Source organism: Ochotona curzoniae, unplaced genomic scaffold (assembly GCF_017591425.1).
Source record: "Ochotona curzoniae isolate NIBS_2020 unplaced genomic scaffold, NIBS_Ocur_1.0 patch426, whole genome shotgun sequence".
NCBI lineage: Eukaryota > Metazoa > Chordata > Mammalia > Lagomorpha > Ochotonidae > Ochotona > Ochotona curzoniae.
In genome coordinates this window covers 283243-307999 of record NW_024467002.1, presented here as the reverse complement: position 1 = coordinate 307999, position 24757 = coordinate 283243, and the positions used below count along the sequence as shown (strand labels likewise).

At 50.2% G+C, this 24757-nt stretch overlaps 1 protein-coding gene across 1 annotated transcript; it reads left to right on the top strand.

The window, feature by feature from the left end:
• The first annotated feature begins 1474 nt into the window (after positions 1–1474).
• On the top strand, positions 1475–24105 carry LOC121167780 (serpin B6-like). The gene is made up of 7 exons (XM_040997368.1): positions 1475–1542; positions 14323–14497; positions 16115–16267; positions 18627–18744; positions 20078–20220; positions 22905–23060; positions 23552–24105. Exons 2-7 carry the CDS (start codon positions 14333–14335, stop codon positions 23954–23956), a joined length of 1140 nt encoding a protein of 379 aa, XP_040853302.1. The 5' UTR covers positions 1475–1542; positions 14323–14332; the 3' UTR covers positions 23957–24105.
• The last annotated feature ends 652 nt before the right edge of the window (positions 24106–24757 follow it).

Below are 24757 nucleotides of genomic sequence, written 5' to 3'. Positions count from 1 at the left end.
GGGGGTGGGGGAATGAGCAACAAAGATTTCACAGACTCTCATTTGGAGCCTTCTTTGAAAGCCTTTGATTGGGGCCCGGCACGGTGGCGCAGTGGTTAAGGTCCTCACCTTGCACGCCCAGGATCCCATATGGCGCCGGTTTGTATCCCAGGTCCGCAAAAAATAGGATTAAATGATGACATTTTGTGGATAAAAATTTGAAATGTATAGTTATACTGTGATGTTCTTGAAGAATCTCATGTACGTGTGTATTTAAGTGGCTTCACACACATGGTTTATTTCTTTAGAAGCTGAGTCAGAAGGTCAGAAGGATAAACAGGGTAATAAAATCGGGGTGAAAGGAAGGATTAGGGTACTCAAGGCGGGGGGGGGGACTACGTTGATATCCAGGCACTCCTTTATTTCCACTAATAAAATTCCAAAATAAAAGTCACACCTGAGAATGGCTTGCTGTAGACAGTCTAGGAATGCCGTTAAACATCCTATACGCCCTTCCAGCTCCCTGCTTGTGGCCTGGGAAAGCAGCGGAGGACGCCCAAAGCCTTGGGAGCCTGCACCTGTGTGCGAGACTTGGAAGCCGTTCCTTGCTCCTGGCTTTGGATCGGCTCAGCACCGGCCATTGTGGCCACTTGGGGCGTGAATCACTGGGTGGAAGATCTTCCTCTCTGTCTCTCTTCCTCTCTGTATATCTGACTTTGTAATAAAAATAAATCCTTTAAAAAATTTCATATTGAAAATCAGAGCTACAGAGAGAGGGAGTGACAGAGAAACCTGCATTGCCTGGTTCACTTTCCAAATGGCTGCAGTGGCCAGGGCGTGTCCAGGAGGCTCCTCAGGGTCTCCCACGCTGTCGCAGGGGCCAAGCCTGCAGACTGTCTTCCGTAACAGGGGGTTGGATGGGGAGTGGTGGAGCTGGGACTTGAACCCGTCCCCACAGGAGTCGCTGACCCTTGAGCTCATTTCAAAGCCTGCGTAGCAACCCCGTAACAGCCCGAGAGGGCTCCCGGAAAGCAGACGGGGTTTCCCACTCGTTTAAGGTAAAGTACCCTGAGGACTCACTCCTGGAGTGTGTGGACACTGAGGTCCTGCGCGGCCCTTGCTCCTTTTTCATTTCTGCTCTCACCGTCCAGTATAAGCCCCAGTGCCGGGATCTGGTACAGGTTCGATCCCCGAGGCGCCTTGGAATCTTGAGAGGATGGGAAGAGGCGGACTCTCAGGTGCCTCCTGGTGGAAAACTTCCGGCTCCCCCTCCCTGCTGGTGCAGCTGGCGGGCTGGGTTGGTGCTGGAGCCTGCAGAGGCGCAGGTGGCCGGCAAGGGTGCGGGGACCCACGCGTACCTGCGCGCACCTGGAGCCTCTGCCTCCTGCCGCCCTTCCTGCCCCGCCCTGGGCGAGGGCCGCTCCGGGGCGGGCTGCTCCTTGGCTGGCTTCCCCGGCTCCGCCCGCAGGCCTGCCCCGCCGGTATTTGAGGCTCCAGGGCGGCTCTGACGCCTCATCGCCGCTGCGCGGTCCTGCTTGCCGGCCGTTGTCGCGGGGACTGCGGGTAAGGTGCCTGTGAGTGGGGCCGCCACGGGGGCGCGCGCGGGGGTCGGTTGTCCACTCCAACTCCCGGACGGCGCCGCGGGAGGGACTGGGAGGCCCAGCAGGGCTGCACCGACGTTGGGCCAAGTGCGTGGGCCTGGGACGCGGGGATCTGGGCGCGCCGGGAAGCGGGGCGTGACCACCGCGCACAGCCGTGACCCCGGGCAGGCCCGTGCGTGGGGCGGGGGATGGGAGGGCGCGTCCCGGCTCGGGTTCCCTCCTGGAGCCCGGTGGCGGCCGCGGGTGAGTTCGTGTTTGTTGGGCCTGCGGGCCGGGGCCCCGTGACGCCGAGAACCGCCCGGATCTGGGGCGTGCAGGCCCAGCCCCGGCGCGCCGGGGAAACGGCGGCCAGCCCAGCGGCGCGGGATGGGGGCGGCGTCGAGTCTTCAGGGCTGCTGCGCCTGGCTCTTGGGCCACAGGTGATCCCCGCCGGCCCCTCAGCGACCCCCGCCCACCCCGCAGCCGCAGGTGGCCCCCTGCCCACCCAGCGATGGTGGGTAACGCCCCCTTTCAGCCCCAGAGCTCTGGCCGCTCCTGGCTGCGGGTGACCCAGAGGGATGTGCGCGGGTTGGTGACGCTGGGCGTTGGGGACCCCGGGGAGCTGCAGGTAGAGAGAGGCGAAGGGGGTCGGTGTTACCTTCCCTCAGTATACAGGTGAATCCCTCAGGTCTGCGCAGATAAACCGCGACAGTCATTGCAGATCTCTCCGTAACAGCTCTGTTTTTATGTGTTTGTGCAAACATAAGTGTACATGTATGTATGTATGTGAGTGTGTGTGTGTGTCTTAACTCACGGCAGGCAAAATGAGCCAAGGTTTGGTATTTTCCAGGCTGAAAGGACCTGGAAGAAATTTCCACCCTATCTGGGTTTTGGGTGTAACTTGAAGTTTCTATTTAAGTTTCTTCCTCCTTTCCACCCCCCCCACCCCCGTCCCTTAATGCTGAACTTTGGAAAGCGCAAACATGGGAGATGAATCTTCGTATGTTGTCTGGGACGTCCAGGCTGGAGGGCAGCTGGGTCCTTTAGGACTCAATCCTGTGTGACTTCAGGCCCTGCAGGAGCAGGTGTGATGCTGGGCCGGGAATCCCACCCTGTGGTTAAGGTGTGATGGCTAACGGCAGCATGCGTGGGCCAGTGTTTCCTTGTCACCCCTGAGTCACTGCGCCCCATGACTTGCGGCCATCACATAGGACAGATGCATGGTGGTCGACCATTGGCCACGCAAACTCAATTTTTAAAAATTGTGTAAGGCCAATTATAGCCCAGGATGTTCCATTACAACTCAACGGTGTTACAGTTAACTTGGACTGGTAACTGTATAGTGAAATTTAGGATTGCAGAATCAGGATTCCTTTCTGTATCATGTGTACGGTCTCATGATCCTGTGGCCCCCATGCCATCGATTTCACAGTTTGCTGGACCTGGGATTAGGCTAAGGCTCCAGAAAAAGGAAATTCCTCTTCTTACGTATGTGTGGAACAGTTATCCACATGGACACTCGGGCATGTAGCCCCAGACACACCCTCAGGTAGCCTCCACGAGATGACCAGGGTGAGGACACAGCAGGGACACGTGTGGCCATGGAGCCAATGTCTGTGTGATCAGATTGTCTGGGAGGTGAAGGCACCCTTAACTGAAGAAGTAGAGAAGCACTATTAAGTAATGACCCCTTGAAAAGCGTTATGACTCCATCAGTGGTGAACATGACCTCCCCACTGTCCCCGGTGACGCTCTGGGGGACAGAAGATCCTGGGGTAAATATGCTTCAAAAATTCACAAAATCATTCATTAATACAACTTTTATATCACAGTCCTGGATTAAATATTGTTTTTTATTTTTAAAAGAAACGCTGGTAATTTGTTCAATTGGAAAGGTAGATTTACAGAGACGAAAGACAGAAAGATCTTCCATCTGCTGATTCACTCCCCAAAAGGCCACTATGGCCAGAACTGAGCCGATCCAAAGCCAGAAGCTTCTTCTGGGTCTCCTACATGTGTGCAGGGTCCCAAGTCTCTGGGTCATCTTCCACTGCTTTCCCAGGCCACAGGCAGGGAGCTGGATGGGAAGTGAAGCAGCCGGGACTCAAACCGGTACCCATGTGGATGCTGGCTTTTTCAGGCAGAGGATCGGCCACTGAACCATCACAGCAACCCCAGAAATGCTGTTTTTAAAGCAGTAAATAATTCAGGAATATACCTTGATTTTTTTCCCTTGTGAATTTATATGTGTGAAGGCACTTGCTGTGTTATTTACAGCAGCTGCAGAAGCAGGCACATGCTAGGCACTGAGGTCGCGTCTGACACACTCAGTGGATGGCTCTGGCATCACTCTCAGTAAGCAGTACACTGCAACGTTTTTAATCCTGTTGGGGATTTGAACCTCTTTGATCTTTTCATAAGTGATTGTTTAGGATTTATATTTTATTGTAAAGTGAAAGTGAAAGTTGCATTATGATTCTGTTTAGTGGCCAGTTACTTTCAAAAGCAAGTTGCAAGACAAATGAGGTTTTCAACAAACTCTGCTCCATGCGGGGGCGTGCGTTCTGCAATTAAAAGAGGGACAAGATAACTGAAGAAATACAGCTTTTTGTATTCAAATGTTGTTCTAATCACCAAATGGTTTACGTATTTATAGCCATTTGTGTTTAATGACTTTCTCTCCTACGTAAGGCACTGGTCCAGGAGCCTTTTAAATCACGAAGGACAGTGGAGGATGAAGGACGCCAGATTTTTCGGGTAGAGAGGGGAAAATGTTTAGAAAAGGGTGTTCAGTATGCACAGAGGAAAAACATCCCAGTAGCAGCTGGCAGGGCTGAAATGAGGGGGTGGTGGAACCAGTGGAACCCCCCACCCCCGTGACTATCCACCTGCTTCTAGTGCCCTCCCAGTGGCCAGTGCTGACCCCTGAGCCCTGCTGCACTGCAATGAAGTACCTGGCTGACGTGTCCTGCACACTCCTGAATTTGCACCAGTGTTTTTTTCTTTTTTAAAAGATTTATTTGTATTGCAAAGTCAGATATACAGAGAGGAGGAGAGACAGCAGAAAGATCTTCTGTCAGATGATGTATTTTCTTTCTTGTTTTTTTTCTCTTTTTTTCTTCCTCCCTTTCCTCTTCTAGAAAGGCAGACCTACAGAGAGGAGAGAGAGAATCTTCCATTTGTAGGTTCACTTCCAAAAGGCCACAGCCAGAGCTGAATCAGTCTAAAGCCAGGAGCCAGGAGCTGCTTTCGGGTTTCTCACATGGGTGCAGGGTCCCAAGGCTTTGGGCCGTCCTCTGTTGTTTTCCCAAGCCACAGGCAGGGAGCTGGAGGGTAAGTGGAGCAGCCAGGACACAAACTGCGCCCGTATGGGATTCCGGCATTTGAAGGGGGAGGATTAGCCAATCGAGCCACTACCCTGGACCCTTGTATTTTCTTAAACGTGGGCTGACACCCAGGGGTTGTCAGGTGGTTCTGGGAAACCTAGATATGGAAGACAGAGATCAACAGATAGAAAAGCAAACACCAACCACAGCGACAAATACAACGCAGGGTGCAGAAGTCGACTCAGTGGAACTGACGCTGACATCCTGTAAGGGTGCACAGCCTGAGACTGTAAAGAAGGCATATCGGAGAATAAGACTCCTTGCACGCTGAAACTACACTTGCTGAGAAGATCCCCCAGATCAGCAGAACATTTGGAAGGGAAAGTCACAGCCATTTTCTGGAAACTAGAACAGAATGCCACTGTGGTGGAAAAATGCAAAAAAGGAAGAAAATCAGAGGCCAGACTTCTAACAAGTGGCACTCTGTAGTCGGGGTCTCTGGAGGGGCGATCGGGGGGCTGGAGAGCTAACCCAGTTGCTTCTGTGGTGACCGGCCTCATCCCAAATTGCCAGAGATGGGCGTGTTCTGTTTGTGGCCTGCAAGGAAGAAGGTTGGGAAAGCCTCAGATGCACCTGACTGATAGGACGCGCAGGAAAAGAACAAAGGGTCACTTTGATGGACAAGGAAATTGTCTGACGCTGCTGGACTGAGAGGGCAGCCAATGCCTGGCAGAATGAAGAAATGGGGGTCCCAGAGAAGATGCCCCTGGGACGTTTCTGAAATCAGGGGTTAGGGATGATATTTGAGAGGCTCCAGAAGAGTGGGGTGCATGGCATGATCTGTCTTAGAAAGGGGACAATTTGTTCCATCACAAGACGGGACACTGGAAGATGGGGTAGCAGGCTTCAACATAAAGGTCAGTGGCAAAGGGGTATCTTGGAAGAGGCAGCTGTGCCACGCACCACAGAGCAGTGAGTCCACAGTGGCACTGTGGTGGCGGATCATGTGGCTGCTGACACTGGCAAAGTAGCACCTGTATGTGGAGACAGATGTGTGGTGTAGCTGTAGCCCAGAGGAACGCCTCTGCGTCAAGGCCTGCTTTAGGAGAGCAGGTGCATCAGACCTTGAAACTGCTATCTAATGTGTAGCATGATACATGGGCAGCTTCTACCCCTGATGTGCCCAACGATGATGGCAGTATTTTCAGATAGTACCAAAACTCATCTGCTATTGAGTTTTTTTAAACTCCCCTTCATGAAAAGAAATCACAAGACTGATGCTAACTCTTTGTTCTAAAAAAACAGCTTCATTGAGCCTATACATCCCAATTGTTGCCATACAACAAGTATTTGAGACTTTGGAGAAAAAGGCAGTGGTTTGTGAAGAATCATCCTCGCCACATTAAGACACCTTGGGCACTAAGAAGGAAGCAAGCATCAGTTTGCTGAACTATTGATAAAAAGCCTGAGTTCGTTAATCGGTTCAGATAAGGCAAGCGAGGTGAGCTTTGACAAGGCACCAGCAGGGTAGGTGTCGGCCTAGCAGTAAGGATACCCACTTCTCACGCTCAAGGTGTCGGCCTGGCAGTGAGGATGCCCACTTCTCACGCTCAAGGTGTCGGCCTGGCAGTAAGGATGCCCACTTCTCACACTCAAGGTCTGCATTTGCATCCTGTCTCCATTCTAAATCCTGCTACCCGAAACGCATACACACCTGGGAAAGAGCAGATGATGGCACCAGTACTTGGGTCCCTGTTCCAGACTCCTGGCATAGCCTGGCATAGCGTGGCCAGTGCTGGCATTTGGGAAGGAAACGATAGAAGGGAGATCTCCTGTTTCTCTCAAAGTAATAAGTAAAAGGACACAAAGGAACCCAACAACGCTTGCATTGCATCTAGGATTGCTGTGTAAAAGTGGTTCTTTCCAGTTCCTTTGTCTACAAGCTTAAGAGTTCCACAAACCCAATTTAGACTCCTAAAATTAAGGCTCAGTGTTAACCTACTTGATAGAATTCGGAACTCTGCAAGTCAGATGGAAAAAAAAACCTCATATTTTATTTTAAGATGCTAGGCCACAAGGAACTGAAACTTGGTATTGGGCCAAGGCTTTACAACATCCCAGTGAAGGTGAAGCTAGAAATTGCCCATCATGTCGAATGTGCTTATCTGCAGAGTGAGTCCCATAGGTCAGCGGCAGCTGGGGTGGGACAGTGACTGAATCAGGTAGTCCCACCCTCTTGTTTCTATGAAGAGGGACGGTTTAGATTAACCTCAGGAAATCATTAGAGTGAGCAATCCTATTACTGTAGGAAAGGCATTCAGGGACACACCAAATATAAATTAAGTATGTGACATTAGTTCCTTTGGTTGGATTAAGTACAGCGTAGAAATGTTTTAAAATCACTGTACTGTTTTCTGTGTCTTTAAGCATGTTTGGAAATTTTGGGAGAGATGGAGTTATTAGCTTTTAGAGCCTGTATTTATCAGATAAATAGAAGTTCAAATATTTCCTTAAATTTGTTTGTGAGATTGGTAAGTTTGCTCTAAAAGGTGTGCAAGGCATTGGAAGTGTGACATTAAAGTATAATCGGTGTTGGGGCAGGACTGTAGCTGAGTGGTTAAGATGCTGGTTGGGACTGCTGCAATCCTATGTTAGAACGCCCAGGTGTGTTAGAGTACCAAGCAGCCCTCTTAGGTGTTTCTTACAGCAGGTGCAAGAGCAAGTTGGGGCTGGCAGGTTGAGCTCTGAGAAAATGAAAGGGTTTGACTGAGCCACAGAGCCCCTGGAGGAATGTTGCCACAGATATATAGAGAACCAAAGGAGCAAGGGAGCGGTAATATGTGTGCAAGGAAAGCAGTATTCTATGAAGGAAGGAAATGGGTTCCCATTGCACCCCTGGCTGAGCACTTACAGCTGGTACAGAGCCAGGGGATTCCTGCAGAAGGAAGAGGGGAGCAGCATAGAAACCTACCCAGAACCCCAAATTAGCTCAGCGGTCGGCAGTTAGGTCTGAAGCAGCATACACACAGTATTTAGATGCAGAAGCGAAACACTGGAGGAGAAAGGCATTGCAAGTGATTGCTTTGCGCAGTGTGTTATAGAAAATGTGAAGATCTTGAAAAAAAAAACACAAATTAAAATGACCTAGGGCTATCAGTATGCAGTTAGTATGTAGTATGCTTTTAATTAGACTCACATCTGTCTTTCCAAATTACATAGATGAGATTAAGTTGCATTATCATTTTATGTTTTTCTTTCGCTATGAAATTCTGTACATTTCTTTTATATCACTGTGCTTTTTAAAAATGAATGCTTCTGTGAATATTCTTTCACGAATGTGACAGAATGTGACTTACTCTTTGTTGTTGGCATTGGAATATTTTCTTTGGCCATAGTTTTTTTTGCATAGTGTTTTGTTTAGTAACTGAGAATTTTATCTTTGGTTAAGTTCTCACAGATCAAGGGTTTTTAATATATATATATATATATACATATATATATATTCACATGTAGTGGATGTCTCCATGGCATCTTTCTTTCTTCATTTCTCATTTATTCCTTTTCATTTATTAACTGCTGGTTCACTTCCCATGCTGGGAATAAAGTCCAGGTGGCTGGGACCCAGTCGCACTGCCTCGCAGCAGCAGCAGGAACATCGGGTGGGGCAGCGCTGGGACTGCACCCAGGCAATTCCCATGTGGAATGTGGGCGTCGTAACCACCGGGCTAGCGCCTGTTCCTACATTCTTGTATCTTATTTGTGTTTTGTATATAATTCCAAGGTCTACTCAAGAAGTAGGAACATTCCAGCTCACAGTATGATTTGCCTGTACAGGAAGGGATGTGATCCTTTAGTCAGTGCTGGGAATGAGTGGGTTTTGTGTTTGTGAAGTTCATGTTTCAAAAAGCTATCTTTCATTTACTTCCTCTCACTCATCTTAAAGGAAGGTCTGTGTGTCACATTCCCTAAGGGATAACCAGACAGATCTGGTCTGTGGCCCTGACTCTGCTACTTCTTAGGTGCATGACCTCTAGAGACAAAACGGCTTGGATAGCTAAGGGTTATTTGGGGGCCGTGTTGTTACAGCTGCTGCCTGTGACAGTACCCCGTAAGTCCCAGCTTCTCTCCTGCCAGTCCCTGCTAATGTGCCTGGGAAAGCAGCGGAAGATGGCTAAAGTGCTTGGGCACCTGCACCCACATAGGAGACCTGGATGAAGCTCTTAGCTTTGGACCAGTCCAGCTCTGGCTGTTGTGGCCATTTGAGGAGTGTACCAGTACATGGAAGATCTCTGCCTCTCCATATCTCTCTCAAAACCTTTCACACACACACACACACACACACACACACACACACACACACACACACAATGTAGGGGCTGACAACGCCTACCCAACAGGTTTGTAAAATGTTTCAAGAAAAGTGCTAATGTAAGGTGTGGTGCATTGTATGTCCAGAAAATTGATATTTGTTATTTTCTCTGAGGTTCAAGCTTTTTTGTATAATACTTTTTTTTCCCCCCTTGGTTATTTTTCCTTTTGTAAGTGTGCTGGTGTCCTTTGCACAGTTTTAACTTTATCTGGGCCTCGTTTTATTGTCATCTCTGAGCAGTTTTTCAGGGTGTTCCACTGATTCATCCTGGCAATCGCATGGTTTGCTAAGCAGGTTCATTTTATCTCCTTTCTGATACTTTCCCTTCTTAGGTTTCCTGAGTTCCATTTTCCTTGGCAGAGCCGTGACCGCAGGCCACCAGCTCTGGCCGGCAGCTCTGCTCTATGGCTGCTGCCCCAGTGGGTGGTTCTTGCCTTCCTGGAGGAGAAGGCACATTCTCTTTCCAATTTAAGGACCTTTCCCAGGAGTGGCTACTCGGTGTGCTAATTGATTCCCACCGATAGATTATCCTGCGTCCCTTGGATATACCCCCATGTTGTCACTGAATTGTCTTTTTGATGTAGTTATTTTTTAACTTTTTTTTTATACAGGACATAGATATCATTCTATTTTCCGTGGCTATCAGCAGCCACGCCCTACAGGAAGGTGGAACGTTACTTCTGAACTCACTGTGGGCTTTGACAACTGACCTACAATTTTTGCTCTTTGTTCTGCACTTGATGTTAATGATTATTGAAAATGAGAGATAAAAGGGAAGGGTTACCAGGTGTGTTCCCTTCCTCATGCTGGGAGGGGGTTCAGGCCAGAAATCAGGTCTTGCAGCATGAATTCATTCTGATATGATGATAAAGTTATACCCTGGTTTCTGCCCCAGAGGGTGTACTATGAGCTGGCCAGATGTGCTCACCTGACAGCTGTGCCTAGGTGGGGAGAGGAGGACAGCTAGCTCTGTCTTCTCCGAGGTTATTACCAGAACGGTAGCACCTGAAACTAGCAACTCTAGGGCCTTACTAAAGACAGAGAGCTCCACTAACGGCCTCTGTTGGCAAGGCAGTTCCATTGGAATTGAGGATCGTTCAGCATTTAGGGGGTGATGTGTGCTGGTGGTTCCTGGTCCTGGACCTTGGCTGGAAGGACTTCATGCTGGGTCAGCTGCACTGGCAACAACCTTGTCCTCTCTCCATTTGCTGAGGAGCCTGGCAGGGACAATGTCACATATATCCCCAAAGACCCAGCGTGGCCAGGAGTCGGCAGACATTTGAGTCGCACATGTGCAGTACGGCGCATCTCGCTTTGGGATGCCACTTCTTAATTCTCCATTCCACTTTCATGGTTTTACCCAGTGCTTCCTGAAAGCCGAGGAATAGGTAGCTGACTAAGAGGCTAAAGGAACACAGCAGGTAAAATTTAGCTTTGGTTCATGTCACGGCTACCTTTGTACTGATATTTCCACGACTCTGCAAAATTCTCGAGTTGCTTTTCACTCATCAAAGGATCCAGAAGAACTTTAGTAACATGTCTGTTCTATTATACTTTGATTAACCATGAGTCATCTCAGACGTGCATGGAAAGTCTTGGCAAGCTGGGAGCACCCTGAGCACCACCTGATCTTTAAAATGAACAAAAAGCAGTTGTTAAGCAAAATATTTAGTAAGACTGACACAGGTATGTTAATTTATGTTGTGAGTTTCCTGTGGCGGTGGCTGTAACAAGCGATTGCACACTCATCAGCACATGTTGATGGTCTGAGCCTGTGGGAGGCCAGACGTCTGTATTCAGTCTCACCGATGCTCTGACGCCCAAATCAGGACATCTGCAGGGCCAGGCTGCTTCTAAAAGAGAATCTTTTTCTGGGCCTTTTTCCAGTTGGGAATAGCTGCATTCTTTGAGGCTCCATTGTCTTTAGTTACTATAACAAAACACCCGAGGCTGGGATGCCTTATGAAGAAGAAGAGCTCGCGGGGAGTCAGTTCAGGAGCTCTCCTGTGGTGACAGTCACAGAACATCACCTGGCGAGACACAGCATATGTGCGTGCGTGTCTTCTGATGTCTCCCGCTGTTTCAGTGAAGCCGATGATGAGGCTTCCCACCTGATGACGCCCATCCTAGTCACTCCCCAAGAGCCCCATGTGTAGCACTGTAGTTGGGATAAATTTCCGTCCTCTTCACGGTCAGCAGAGTCATCCAGCTTCATTCTTCACCCTGCTTGCTTGGGCTGTGTGGATCTCTGCTCCCAGAGACAATGTGCAATGGAAATCCCTAGTCAAAGTGGGTTAGAGTGGACCAGAAAGAAGGGGCTCTTGTGCCCACACCCCTTGCAAACAGAGCTATCAAGAGTCTGTCCTAAACAGGACTGTTGCCCTGTTGTATTTCAGATAAGACAAGGCACCAGGGTCAGGACAGATGGCCAACTGCAGCTGTCTCCACCACCGAACACCTGCCGGCTCTTGCCGTGAGCCCCTCTGATCCACGAACTTTGCTCAGAGCCGTTTGCATGGACTCCCCTCTTTGCCCGGTCTCCTGGGGTGTGCCTGTGATTGTCATTCTGGAGTTTAACATTTGGCTATTCCCAAATAGCATATTTTGTCCAGGGCGCACCTCCCTGTGATGTTCCTTTTGCCAGCTTGATCCCCTCATGTGACAAGAAAATCTGTCATTGCATTTAGAGGTCTGTGGAATGATCCAGAACAATCTCCTGTTTGAACAGTGTGAATCCCAGTTGCCAAATCCCTTTTGGCATTCCGGGACACATGGATGGGTTCCGGGGATTAGCACCTGGGCTTCTCTGGGACCCTCATGCAGACAAGCACAGCCACCCCTTTGGCGACCTGGCACTTGATGGCTCTCTTGGCAGGTCCTTCAGTTGGGTGTCCACTGCAGGAGGCTCCCATTCTTGCCGCCCTCTCCTATTGCCCTGTGGGTCCCCACCCATTGCTCGGGGAGCCATTGGGAAGGTCTTAGATGGCGGTGTTTTTCACAGGGGACACAGGAATTTGGCAAATGTTGATGTGGCATGTTGGAACAGGCAGGTGCTGTTTCCACAGCCTTGGCTGTGCCAGCTTCTTCTGCCGTATGTTCAGGGTTCCTGTGTGACTGGGATTTTCTTAGAAGCAAAACCAAACAGACAAAAATCACCCCAAAACAAAACAAAACAAAGCAGAAATCTTATTTATTTGAAAGGCAGAGTGACAGAGAGAGCTTCCATCTAGGAGTTTACCAAATGTCCGTGACAGCCAGGGTTAGGCCAGGCTGGGTCTCCCATGTAAGCGGGAATACAGACAGTCTAAGGCACTCCCAATCGCTTCCTGAGTAGTGGAAGGGAAATCCAAGGATGTGGACCACTAGCAGCTGCCTCCCTGGCACAACAGCAAGATGCTGGACTGGAACTGTGGTGTTGCGGGACTTGGACCAGCACTCTCAGATGGGATGCAGGTGCCCAGGTAGTAGCTGAACGAGGCCCTTCTTTCTTCCCTCCTCCTTTTGTCTCCCATCTCCTTTTCTCTGCCCTCATTCCTTCAGGCACGTCCTGAAGCCATGACTTCTTGAGGAGTTCTTGAGAAGCCAGCTCCTCGGGCCCCAGTTAGCCTGTCTGCTCCTTAGCTGAACTCCGTCACTTTGCCTGTGTGGGCTTTTCATTTCCCGTTGTAAAGTGGGGAGCTGATAACAGGTGTCTGCAGGCCTGTCGCCCCGTCACTGTGAGTCAGTGGTTCCGTACAAGACAGCTCATCTCCACCCTGGCGGCCCTGCTGGCTTCCTGGAACTTTCTCGACAGGGGCTACGGACACCCGACCTCTGTGCCTATGCCACCCAGGCTGCTGGGAGAAGAGGCTGGGTCTTGGGGGACTTGCAGCCAGGTGCCCTCAGTGCTCAGGACCCGGGAATGCCAGGGTGGGGGTTCCTCCGAGCATGGCCTCCCATTTGGGCTTTCCCACAGACCCCAGTTTCCTAGGAGAACTGAGGGGCAGAAGGTGCTCTTTGTAAGGTTGTTCTATACCTGCTGTGTGGTTTGAATTCTTTCTTCTTTTTTAAATCACTTATTTGAAAGGAAGAATTCGAGAGAGAGATCTTCCATTGGATGGTTCACTTTGCAAATGGCTGCAACAGTCAGATCTGGGCGAGGCCAAAGCTAAAAGTCAGGAGCTACCCACAGGTCTCCCATGTGGATTCCAGGGGCCCCAGCACTTGGGCCGTCCTCCACTGCTTTCCCAGGGGCATTGGCAGGGAGCTGGACAGGAAGTAGAGCAACTGGGAGTGAACAGCCTCCCATGTGGGGCACTGGCATCGCAGGCAGTGGCCCAATTAGAGCTAGCCACAATGCCAACCCCTTGAATTACTGGGCTTCTAGTCACCTCTTATGAGATCTTTTCTTCCACATTATAAAAACATTATGAAATGGGGCTTTTGATAAGCTTCTGCCTGCAGTGTTGGCATCCCATATGGGTGCTGGTTTGAATCCTGGCTGCTCCACTTGCAAGCCCGCTCCCTGCTTATGGCCTGGGAAAGCAGTGCAGAGTGGCTTAAGTCTTTGGGCCCCTGCACCCATGTGGGAGACCCAGAAGGAGCTCCTGGCTTTGGACCAGCTCGGCTTCACCATTGTGGCCACTTGGAGAGTGAACCAGCGGATGGAAGATCTCTGTTTGTCTCTTTCCTGTCTGTGACTCTACCTTTCAAATAAAAATCTTAAAAAAAAATTATGGGAGAAATGAGAGAATCGATCATTTTGAATGACCTTAGAATGATAGAAATCAATGTCCATAATACGCTAGAACATACCAGAGAATTCAGATATGAGGTAAGAACCAGGAAGTCCTCTCCTCCCACAATCTGTCTTTGTGTATCCAGGCAAGCATGCATGCAAGTCCCTACAGGACAGGATCATCTCCAGACATAACTCTTCTGTTTTTGCTTTTTTCCATTTACAACTGGAAGCACACAAAATGACTGTGTGTGCTCCATCTGCTTGCAGCCACGGCATCAAGGTGAGTATTGTGAGGGTGGAGACAGAGTCGTCTCTACATGCTACTGATCGGTGGGGATGTTGTTTCAGGCTTGCCATCATGGAGGCGCTCTCAGAAGCAAACAGTACCTTCGCCCTGACCCTCCTGAAAACACTGGGTGAAGACAGCGGCAAGAATGTGTTTTTCTCGCCCATGAGCATCTCCGCAACCTTGGCCATGGTCCTGATGGGGGCAAAGGGAAACACAGCAGCTCAGATGGTCCAGGTACCGAACGTCATGGAGGGCAACAGGAAATGCTGTTGGGTGTCAGTCACATCCTCCACATTTTCAAATCCTAGGGGGATTGCTCTTGATGGCAACTGTGGGTTGACATCACAGGGCCATAGGGCAGGGGTGGAGAGCTGACAAGGAAGGACATGCTGCTTACTCCTGTCCCCTGGGGACAGAGATAGTGTGTCTGACTCAGAGGAGTGGGTAATTTCATCACCACGTGACCCGAGTTTGTAAGAGTTGTGCGTCTCAGGTTGATGAGTCCTCTGATATTCTGGGGATTGTCACCTCTGTTAGTCTGGGACTCAAACACTAAAAGGTATGGCTTATAAAGGCTACCCCTGTCCCCCACTGTTGGCCCTCTAGCTCCTAATGGTACTTAGCCTTCTCCACCTCCCCAAACCCTGAAGTCACGTTTCTTCCTGGAGTCAGACTTGGGCTGGGAGTCTTAGAACAGGACTGTCATGAACTAGAGGGACAGTCTGCTACAGACCTGACATGTAACAATGAGACTGGCGAGACAACTATAGTGCATGGTCCCTTGGGAAGTAGGGGGGTCTGCAGGTGCTGTGGAACAAGCACCACCTGCTGGGGGTCTTACGCCCCAGGCACGTCTGTCTCATAGCACTGCCCGAAATCCACAGTGACGGTGTTGGCAGGGTTGGTCGCTCCAGAGACCTCTTTCCTGCTCCCGGAATTGGCCTCTTCTGCCTCTGTCTGGGTCCTTGCTCTTCTCCTTAAAAGGGCCCCAGTTGGAGTAAATTAGATCTGACTCTAACTTAATGATCTCTTGCCCTAGCCCTAAGGATTAGGATTCTTAACGTGGGGAGTTTGAGGGGCACAGGTTGGCCTGCAGCAGGCGGTGGAGCAGACACTGCAGTCACTGGATGAAAAGCCAGAGCCCCATGTCTTAGTTTTAAAAGTTTTTTTTTTTTTTAAATCTTGGCAGATCTCTACCACCTGTTGCTGTAAGGCAAATCCTCCTAAAACTTAGTACCTGTAAATAATGGTGGATTTTTTTTTCCTGAATCTGTGGCTCTGCCAGGCAGTTCTGCTCAACATGTTGCCAGCTGGGCTCACTTCCTGTTTCAGCAGGAAGCTGGGAAGGGAATCCAAGGAAGCTTCTTTCAAGTCTGGCACTTTAGTTCTCTTCCAGGCAGGTCTCTCCTTGGATTGGGACCTTCTTTGGGACCCTGTGGCCAGGTCATTTGGCTTCCCTCCACCATGGTGGCTGAGACACAAGAGAGCAGGTGTGGCAGCTGTTTTAAAACGTCCAGATGTGTCTGCTGAGTTCTGCTGGCCAGAGCCGGCCCAGACCCAAGTGCAGGGCAGACTGCAGCCCCCACGTCACACATTGGTGGTCTGCCTGGCAGTTTTGTTTGCAGCCCAGCCGCCAGTCGTGAGCCTGACAAGCCTGGACCAAGGAAGGTCACGTTTACCAGGGCTGACAGGGCCCAGGCAGGGAGCTTGGCAGACACCAGGCTACTGTAGTTGATGGGTCTTCACCTGTATCGGTTGAACGGAACGTCCATCTGCATGCTTGTGAGGCTGAATTTTCATGTTGTGTTCATCTTCTAAAATTGTGTGTTTTCATTGTGTCTTGGACTGCAGGCACTTTCTTTAACTAAAACCCAGGGTGGTGGAGCTGGTGATGTCCACCAGGGTTTCCAGTCACTTCTCAGCGAGGTGAACAGGCCCGATACGCAGTACCTGCTTCGAACGGCCAACCGGCTCTTTGGGGAGCAGACTTGGGAATTCCTTGCAGTAAGTTGTCCTTGCTGGTTTGGACTGAGCAAGGTGATGGTTGGGCAGTGTGAATACAAGGGAGGTAGACAGTCCAGCTGGGTCTCTGCTCACGTGCTGTTGTGTTGCTTTGCATGACATAAACAAAAATTTCTTCGGTCACTTGTGAGTACATTTTGGCTGTGCAAATAAAGCAGCTAATGCAGGTATCCAAAGGTCAGTTTTCTTAAAGATTTATTTCTATGGTGATCAGTGTAATCATTTTGCAGGCTAATCCTCCACCTGAAGTGCCAGCATCCCATATGGGTGCCAGTTTGTGTCTCAACTGCTCTACTTCTGATCCAGCTCCCTGCCTATGACCTGTGAGAGCAGTAGAGTATAGCTCAAGTCCTTGGGCCTCTGCACTCATGTAGGTGACCTGGAAGAAGCTCCTGGCTCTTGGCTTCAGATCAGCTCAGCTCCAGACATTGTGGCCATTTGGGGAGCAGCAGATGGAAGATCTTATGCACTCTTTCTCTCTCATCATTTCTCCTCTCTATATAAATCTGCCTCTCAAATGATTTGATGCTTGGAATGACAGAGAAACATCTTTCAACTGCTGGTTCACTCTATATGGCTGCACCAGCCCGGGCTGAGGCAGACTGAAATCAAGTGCTTGGAATGCCTTCCAGGTTTTCCATATAGGTGGCAGGAACTCAAGCACTTGGGCCATCTTCTTTTGCTTTCTCAGGTGCACTAGCAGGGAGTTGGGTGGAAGGTGGAGTAGCCAGGACTTGAACCAGCACCATGATACTGGCTGCTGATGTCACAAGTAGTGGCTTAACCCTCTTGGCCACAACACTGGCCTGCTACAAAGCAAGTTCCTTCAACCCATTTGTTTTCCATCAAGTTTCCTACTTTGGTATGGCATACTCTATGTGTTCACCAATATCGTTATCACTTCATAGGGTTTATTAGTGAAACAGTTTGGACTGTTTATGAGAGTTGTTCACAGTTGACCTATCCTAGAATGTGGAGCTTTTTACATTCTGGAACACTTAATTAAAATGACAAGAATGGTTCTGTTGCTGGCTGCCCTTGCTATGTCTCAGGCACCTTCAGACCTGGGCATGGTTTTGAACAACGCTGTCTCAGAGCACATCCAGGATCACAAGGGGTGGCAGAAGGGCTGGTGCAGAGCTCCTCTCCTGTGTGGCCTCGGTGGTCCCGCAGGCTGGGGAGAGCCCTGACGCCAGCAGTGCTGTCCCTTCCTCGCCACCTGCCAGGCTTGGTCAAGAGGCCACTCCCTGCGGTCCCTGCATCCTGGGCCCAGTTACCTTCCAGATCCTCAGCCATTCCCTTCAAGGGCACAGCAACTCCTGAGGGCTCTGGGTTGTGGCCAGTTTATACTGAGGACCACGATTCTCAGTGAAGTGAGCCAGTCCAAGGAGAACACATACCATATGTTCTTTGTGATCTAAAGCGACCTTCATGCAAAACAAATAGATACATAGATGAACACATACATGCATGTATTCTCATAGATGAACTGTATGATGGAGACTAGCATATCAGGAAGTGAAGCTATGTTGCAGTAGGTGTCTCTACTCCTGAATAGATGGAGGACTCCCAATGAAATAGTTAAATATACCTTGACAACATGTTTTCCGACTTTTTCCCATACCTACAATGCCATCATGCAGGCATTAATTCTTTTTTTTTTCTAAAGATTTATTTATTTCCATTACAAACTCAGATATACAGAGAGGAGGAGAGACAGAGAGGAAGATCTTCCATCCAGTGATTCACTTCCCAAGTGAGCACAACGGCGGGAGCTGAGCCAATCAGAAGCCAGGAGCCAGAAACTTCCTCCAGGTCTCCCACATGGGTGTAGGGTCCCAAGGCTTTGGGCCGTCCTCCACTGCTTTCCCAGGCCACAAGCAGGGAGCTGGATGGGAAGTGGAGCTGCCGGGATTAGAACTGGCACCCATACGGGATCTTGGCGCGTTCAAGGTGAGGACTTAAGCTGCTAGGCTGCTATGCCGGGCCCCCAGGCATGAATTCTTAAATAACAGAATGTTAACCTTGTAATTGTTACTAGCAGACTATACTACTATGATAATATGGGGGAAAGGGAAGAGAGGAAAAGAAGGGGGAAGGGGAATCCCTTTACCTACAAAACTGTATCATGGAAAATAATAATTAAAAAGAAAACTTAAAAAGATTACATGTAGCTGAAAACCAAGAAGCTGGGGTCTAGGTTAATTCTCACTGCTTCTATAGAAATCATATCGATAAATCCTAGAGTATTTATTGACTTTGTGCTTTGGGATCATAAAGGAGCGAGTTGGCGTTGGCGATTTTTGTAGCCAGGTGACTAAGCCAGTTGTCTGTGTCCCAGGCATTTAAAGATTCCTGCCGCAAGTTCTACCAAGCAGAGCTGGAAGAGCTGGACTTCATGGCCGCCTCGGAAGAGTGCAGGAAACACATCAACAGCTGGGTGGCCAAGACGACAGAAGGTGGGCAGACTGCTCCTCCTTGGCAGCCTGCGGGGGAGCCTTCTCGTCAGAGGGGCTGGGCTGAACGGGGAGGGTGCTGCTCCTGCAGACCCTAAGGAAGTGCAGTCCCCGGCCACGCTCTTTAGCTTTCCGCTCTCGTCGGCCTGTACTCTGCACTTTTCTTCTGGAGCAATCCACACGTTGTCTTTGCACAAACAGTGTAAAGATTCCCATGGCAGAGCTCCAGCTGTCGCATGTGGGGGTGTAGCTCGGCCCCCAGAGTTTTTGTTTTGTGTTGAAAGATTTATTTCCTTATTTGAAAGGCAGAGTTACGGGGAGAGACAGAAACAGAGAGGCCAGACCCCTTCCATCTGCTTAATCACCCCCACGAATAGCTGCAGAGCTGGAGTTGATCTGAAGCCAGGAGCCAGGAGCGTCACCCAGGTCTCCCACAGGGTGCTGGAGCCCAGGCCTTGGAGCCATCCTCCCAAAGCTTTCCCAGGCCCTTTGGCGTGGAGCTGGATCGGAGGCAGAGCAGCAGCGCTTGGATGAGTGCCTATTTGGGTGCCAGCACAACAGGCGATGTCTTGACCCACAATACCACAGCGCTGGCTCCTTGTGCTCGCTGTTATGCATTTTCATAAGACCTGGTCAAACTCTGATTCTTATTGAAGTTTTCCTAACGAAAATTCTTTCTTCTCTTTTTAAGAGATTCCTCTTATTTGATAAGATTCCTCTTATTTGAAATGCAGAGTTAGATGGAGAAACAGGGATCTTCCATCCTTTGGTTCACTTTCCAAGTGGACGAAACAGCTAGAACAGGTCAGGCTTGAAGCCAGGAGTCAGGAGCTTTTTCTGGATTTCCTGCATGGATGCTGAGGCCCAAGCACTTTGTCTATCCTCTGCTGCGTTCCCAGGCCAATCCAGCAAGGAGCTGGATTGGAAATCCAGCATCTTGGCCTTGAACCAGTGCCTCTATAGAATCACAGGCAGCAGTGTCACTTGCAATGCCACAACACCAACCCCCACGCAGGTGCAAGGTCCCAAGGCCTTGGGCCGTCCTTGACTGCTTTCCCAGGCCACAAGCAGGGAGCTGGATGGGAAGCGGGGCAGCCAGGATTAGAACCAGTGCGTCCAAGGTGGGGACTTTAGCCACTAGGCCACCGCATCCAGCCCAGATGTTTCTTCTGTTATCACCACTGTGTTTTGAAAGACAGATATGCTGTTATATCTAAGGGGCAGCAAAGCCCTTCATCCATGGACTTGACTGTTCAAAGAGATCACACCTTGTAAATGTCATGCCTGCAGACAGATCAGTAAACTTCTCAGCTGACTGTTTAATTCTCCCTTTCAGATAAGATCACAGATTTGCTGTCACCAAATTCAGTGAATTCATCCAGTAAGCTGGTTCTGGTGAACGCCATCTACTTCAAAGGAAACTGGGAAAAACAGTTTGACAAAGAGAGTACCCAGGAGAGGCCGTTTAAAGTCAGCAAGGTGAGTACTGCGGGGTAACAGGAGGGGCTCAGGCGAGGTCCTGTGCTGCCCTTCGGGTTCTGAAATATGCAAGAACCTCAGGTAACCTGAGCGAGTAACCTGAGTGCTAGACTGCGTAGGGAGCCCAGCTCCCGGGGGCCTTCCTGTCACCCTGATTCCCTTTTGTGTATCATCCAACGTGGCTGCCTTCTTCCCGGCTGCCGGTCCCTAGGCTGTCGCGTGCCACGGCAGCAGGTTCTATCCGTGGGGCTGATCTCATGGTGTCATTCCCATGATGAACTGACATCCTGCCTGGCTTTTTGGAACGTTCTGGATATAGTTCCGGAGCTGTGCTGTACTGTGTGCAAAGCTGTTTGTGGGGGATCCTGCCCATTGCTCTCTGTTTCCCATAGCAGCTGTCCAGCACCGCCCCCCCAAGATGCCCTCGGATAGTCCTCTTTGGGGTCTGGTATCCAGCACCCTTTACCCAAGTCCTGCCTGGTCTCCAGGAGGCTGTGTGTGTGGAAGGAATGGGTCTCCCACCTCCCCTGGACCTGCCACATGGGTGCAGACTGCCAGGGGGCTGTCATGAGAATGGCTGGCATGTGACTGGCACTTGGCAAATGTGAACCAGCAGGTGATCTTCAGCCAGGAGAGGCAGGATAATAGGAATATATACTGTTGTCCAAACACAAGTGCACAAAGGAGAGGTTGAGCTCAGCCACCCCGGGCTTTGTGTGTGTTCCTTGCCGATGGCCCTCATCTTTCACTTGTCCAATCCAATTAATGCTTTTTAAAACATGTTGCAATTTATTTTCATCCATACTTATTCGACAGACACATTCTGGTTCATTCACATGTTCAGACAAGTTCATTGGTTTACTGTCTACAAAAGCTGGCGGCAGCTAGGGCTGGTCCAAGTCAAGTCCAGGAGCCCAGCACTCAGTCCAGGTCTTATATATGGCTGGCAGTGACAGAAGTACTGATGCCATCCCCTGCTGCCTCCCCGGGGACACATTAGCAGGAAGCTGGAATCAAAGGCAGAGCTGGGACTCAAACCTAGGCACACCGATACGGGATGCTCTCAGCTCAAAGGGCATCCAAGCCATTTTGGCTTATGCTCAAACTTTTCTTTTTTCTTTCCTCTCCTCTCCTCTCCTCTCCTCTCCTCTCCTCTCCTCTCCTCTCCTCTCCTCTCCTCTCCTCTCCTCTCCTCTCCTCTCCTCTCCTCTCCTCTCCTCTCCTTTTTAAAGGCAGAGAGAGAGATCTTCTCTCTGCTAGTTCACCCTTCAAAGGCCTAAAGTAACTGGGACTGGTTTGAGCCTGAAGGTCAGTTTAGGTCTCGCACATGGTTGACGGGTCCCAAGTGCTTGAGCCGTCACTGCTGTCTCCCAGGGTGTATGTTAACAGGAAGCTGGACTCTGCAGCAGAGACGGGACTCAAACCTAGGCACTGTGGTGTGGGATTGTGGCATCTCGAGTGGTTTGTTCTCTTTGTCCAGACACAAAAGCAGATCAACCAATGAAAATGTGTTCTTAATCACTGGCCCCAAGTTAAATCTTCCAGGCCGACTTGAATGTGAACCTTCCATTTGCTCAAAAAATACACTTTCTTCTAAATTTTATTCTAAAACCAGCTATCTTCTTTTCCCTGGGGGAAAAAAAATTCTCCTTAAAATTCATCCAAGATGTATACTGGGACTTCACATGACTGTAACAGAATACCTAGGTCACTTCTGTCACCAGCAGGTCTGGGGTGGATGAGGCAGGGCCAGTGTGGCACAGGAGCCAGGCTTTGGGGCACCAGTTCTATCCTGCATTGCCGTCTTGTCTCTGCGGTTGAGAAAGGCAGAGATGGGGCTGCCACTGTTATCTGTGCCAGCCCAGGGTTGGGGAAGGATGTGTACAGATGCAGATTTTCTTCATTTCTCGATGAAATGGACTTTGCTTACACAGTCATATATGCAGTGAAGCATCCAGTTACTAAGACCAAATTCTTTTCCATGAGACGAGAGGGGGAACTGGACAGGTGCAGGGCCAAATTGCCCGTAGGTGACAGCTGCTGCTGGAGTCCAGCCCAGCCCGCTTGTCTATGCTTTTAAGTAAAGTGGAACTGGAACGCAGCCATGCTTCTTTATTTACGCGTTGCATCCCACAGTGGCAGAGCTGAGTGACAGCCACCAGGTGTCCCACAGAGCTCTTTCCTGGTTATAGAGAAAATAAGCTGCAAGCTGGTCTGGCAAGGGCAAGGAGGCCATCACTGCTGAGGGCTGGTTCAGGGGAGTTACAAAACAATGGCAAAGCCACAGTCGAAGCATATTGGGTTATTCCGCTTCATGCTGAGTGCCGTGCTCTAGCAGGGAACTTGAGACTGCACAGTGCTTTGCTTGTGTCTGTCTCAGGACACTGTAGAAACTCCAGCAAGTTGGGACTCAAGCAGAGTGGGGGTGGAGAGTGGGACACAAGAGGATTCGGGGAGGAGAGTAGCCACTGTCTGGGGGCATCCACACTCTGGCTGGGGATGCACCTGCAACAAATGTGGGCTGTGTGTGTGGTAATGTGTGAATTTTGCCTAGAATTCCTAGATCGTTCTAGATAGCCATTGGTTGGTTCACACCTTAGTGTGGTAGATGTTGTTCTGTTAGATTCATCCAGTGTACCTACTGGGTCTGGTTTGAATTTCACATCTGTCTCCTTCCTTTACAGAATGAAGAGAAACCCGTGCAGATGATGTTTAGGAAGTCGACTTTTAAAATCACCTACGTAGGCGAGATATTCACCAGAGTTCTGATGCTCCCGTATGTGGGCAAGGAGCTGCAGATGATCATCATGCTTCCAGATGAGCACATGGACCTCAAAGAGGTGACGGGAAGGCCAACGGGGCCGTGCTGGCGTCCTGGGGGTGGCGGTAATATCAAAGGCAGAGTTACAGAGAGGGAGACAGAGAGAGGCAAAGAGGGCTTCCACCTGCTTGCTCACTCTCCAAATAGTTACAAAAGCCAGGAGCCAGGGTGTCCATCAGAGTCTACCATACAGGTGCCGGGGCCCCACCTCTGCTTTCCCAAGCACCATATAGCCGGATCAGAAGCAGAGTAGCCAAGACCTGAACCAGTGCTCAGGCGGGATGCTGGTGTTGCAAGTGGAAGCTTTACCCGTTGTGCCACAAGGCTCCCACTCTTTGGCTTATTGATTTGAAAGGCAGGGTTATAAGAGAGAAGGAGAGCTGTGAGTCTGGCCTCCCGGCAGCACCACTGTCCACTGTTGTCTCCACTGTAGAGCGTCATGCTCACTGTTGCACTGGGCCCTGTCGGCCACATCTGCCCCAGGTCTTAGAATCGCCCACTCTCTTCCAGGTGGAAAAAGAACTCACCTATGAGAGATTTGTGGAATGGACCAAGCCAGATAGGATGGACGAAGAGGAGGTGGACGTGTACCTGCCTCGGTTTAAACTGGAGGAGGATTATGACATGGAAGATGTTCTGCGCCGCCTGGGCATGACGGACGCCTTCGAGGAGGGCAGCGCAGACTTCTCTGGAATGTCCTCCAAAGGAAGCCTGCACCTGTCCAAGGTCTTGCACAAGTCCTTCGTGGAGGTCAACGAGGAGGGCACGGAGGCTGCGGCTGCCACTGCCGGCATCATGATGTTGAGGTGTGCGAGAATCCCCAACCAGTTCCGCGCTGACCACCCCTTCCTCTTCTTCATCCAGCACATCAAGACCAACGCAATTCTCTTCTGCGGCCGCTTCTCCTCTCCGTGAAGGGGGGGTGCCTCTTTTGCTGCACACAGCTTTCTGCTTCCCCTCTCTGCTCCCCAACCCATTTTTCCCGACACTCCACAATGTGCCTGTACCCCAAGTGACCTTATCTTTATGCTGGTGACGGTCTAAAAATAAAGGCCTCTCGTGGAGTCCCAGGTTCTGAATTTTACTGTGTCTGTGTCTTCTCACGTGAGATGGTTTTCGGGCACCCAGAACTGACCCTCTCTGCTGCCCGCTGGTCAGCGTTGGCTCCTGGGCTCAGCCACATCACCAGATGTCACCCACATCCTGCAGCATTGGAAGACCCAATGGCTGCACTGTGGGCAGACAGCTGTGCGTGCCTTCCTGTAGGCACAGGACGAACTGTGCTGTTTGGCTTGCTTCTCTGCTCGCTGGTAATGACATCTTATTGTGTCTTTATTGATGGAGTACAGTGGAGAGCTACAAGGGGAGACAGCTCTCTGGAAAAGCTTCAGCAGAGAAAAGCTGTGTTCTAGAACTGTGCACTTGATCTTAGCCAAAAGGCCAAGAAGCAATGTGTTTTACAACTCTGATGTGCTTGTTGGTAGCTTGCTGGGAGGAAGCTAGAGCAGGCAATGGGTGAGAAACGAGTCCCCCCCCCCCCCCCATGTGTGTTTCTGCCTTTTTGGTAATCAGTAAGGCACACTTGCATTCCGAGGTACCCTACCCACACTCCCTGCAGATGTCACATGGCCGCCAGGGGGCAGAGATAAGACGGCTTCCCTTTGTAGCCATGTAGATCACCACACCTTCATGAGAAAGACACTGAGTGACTAAGGT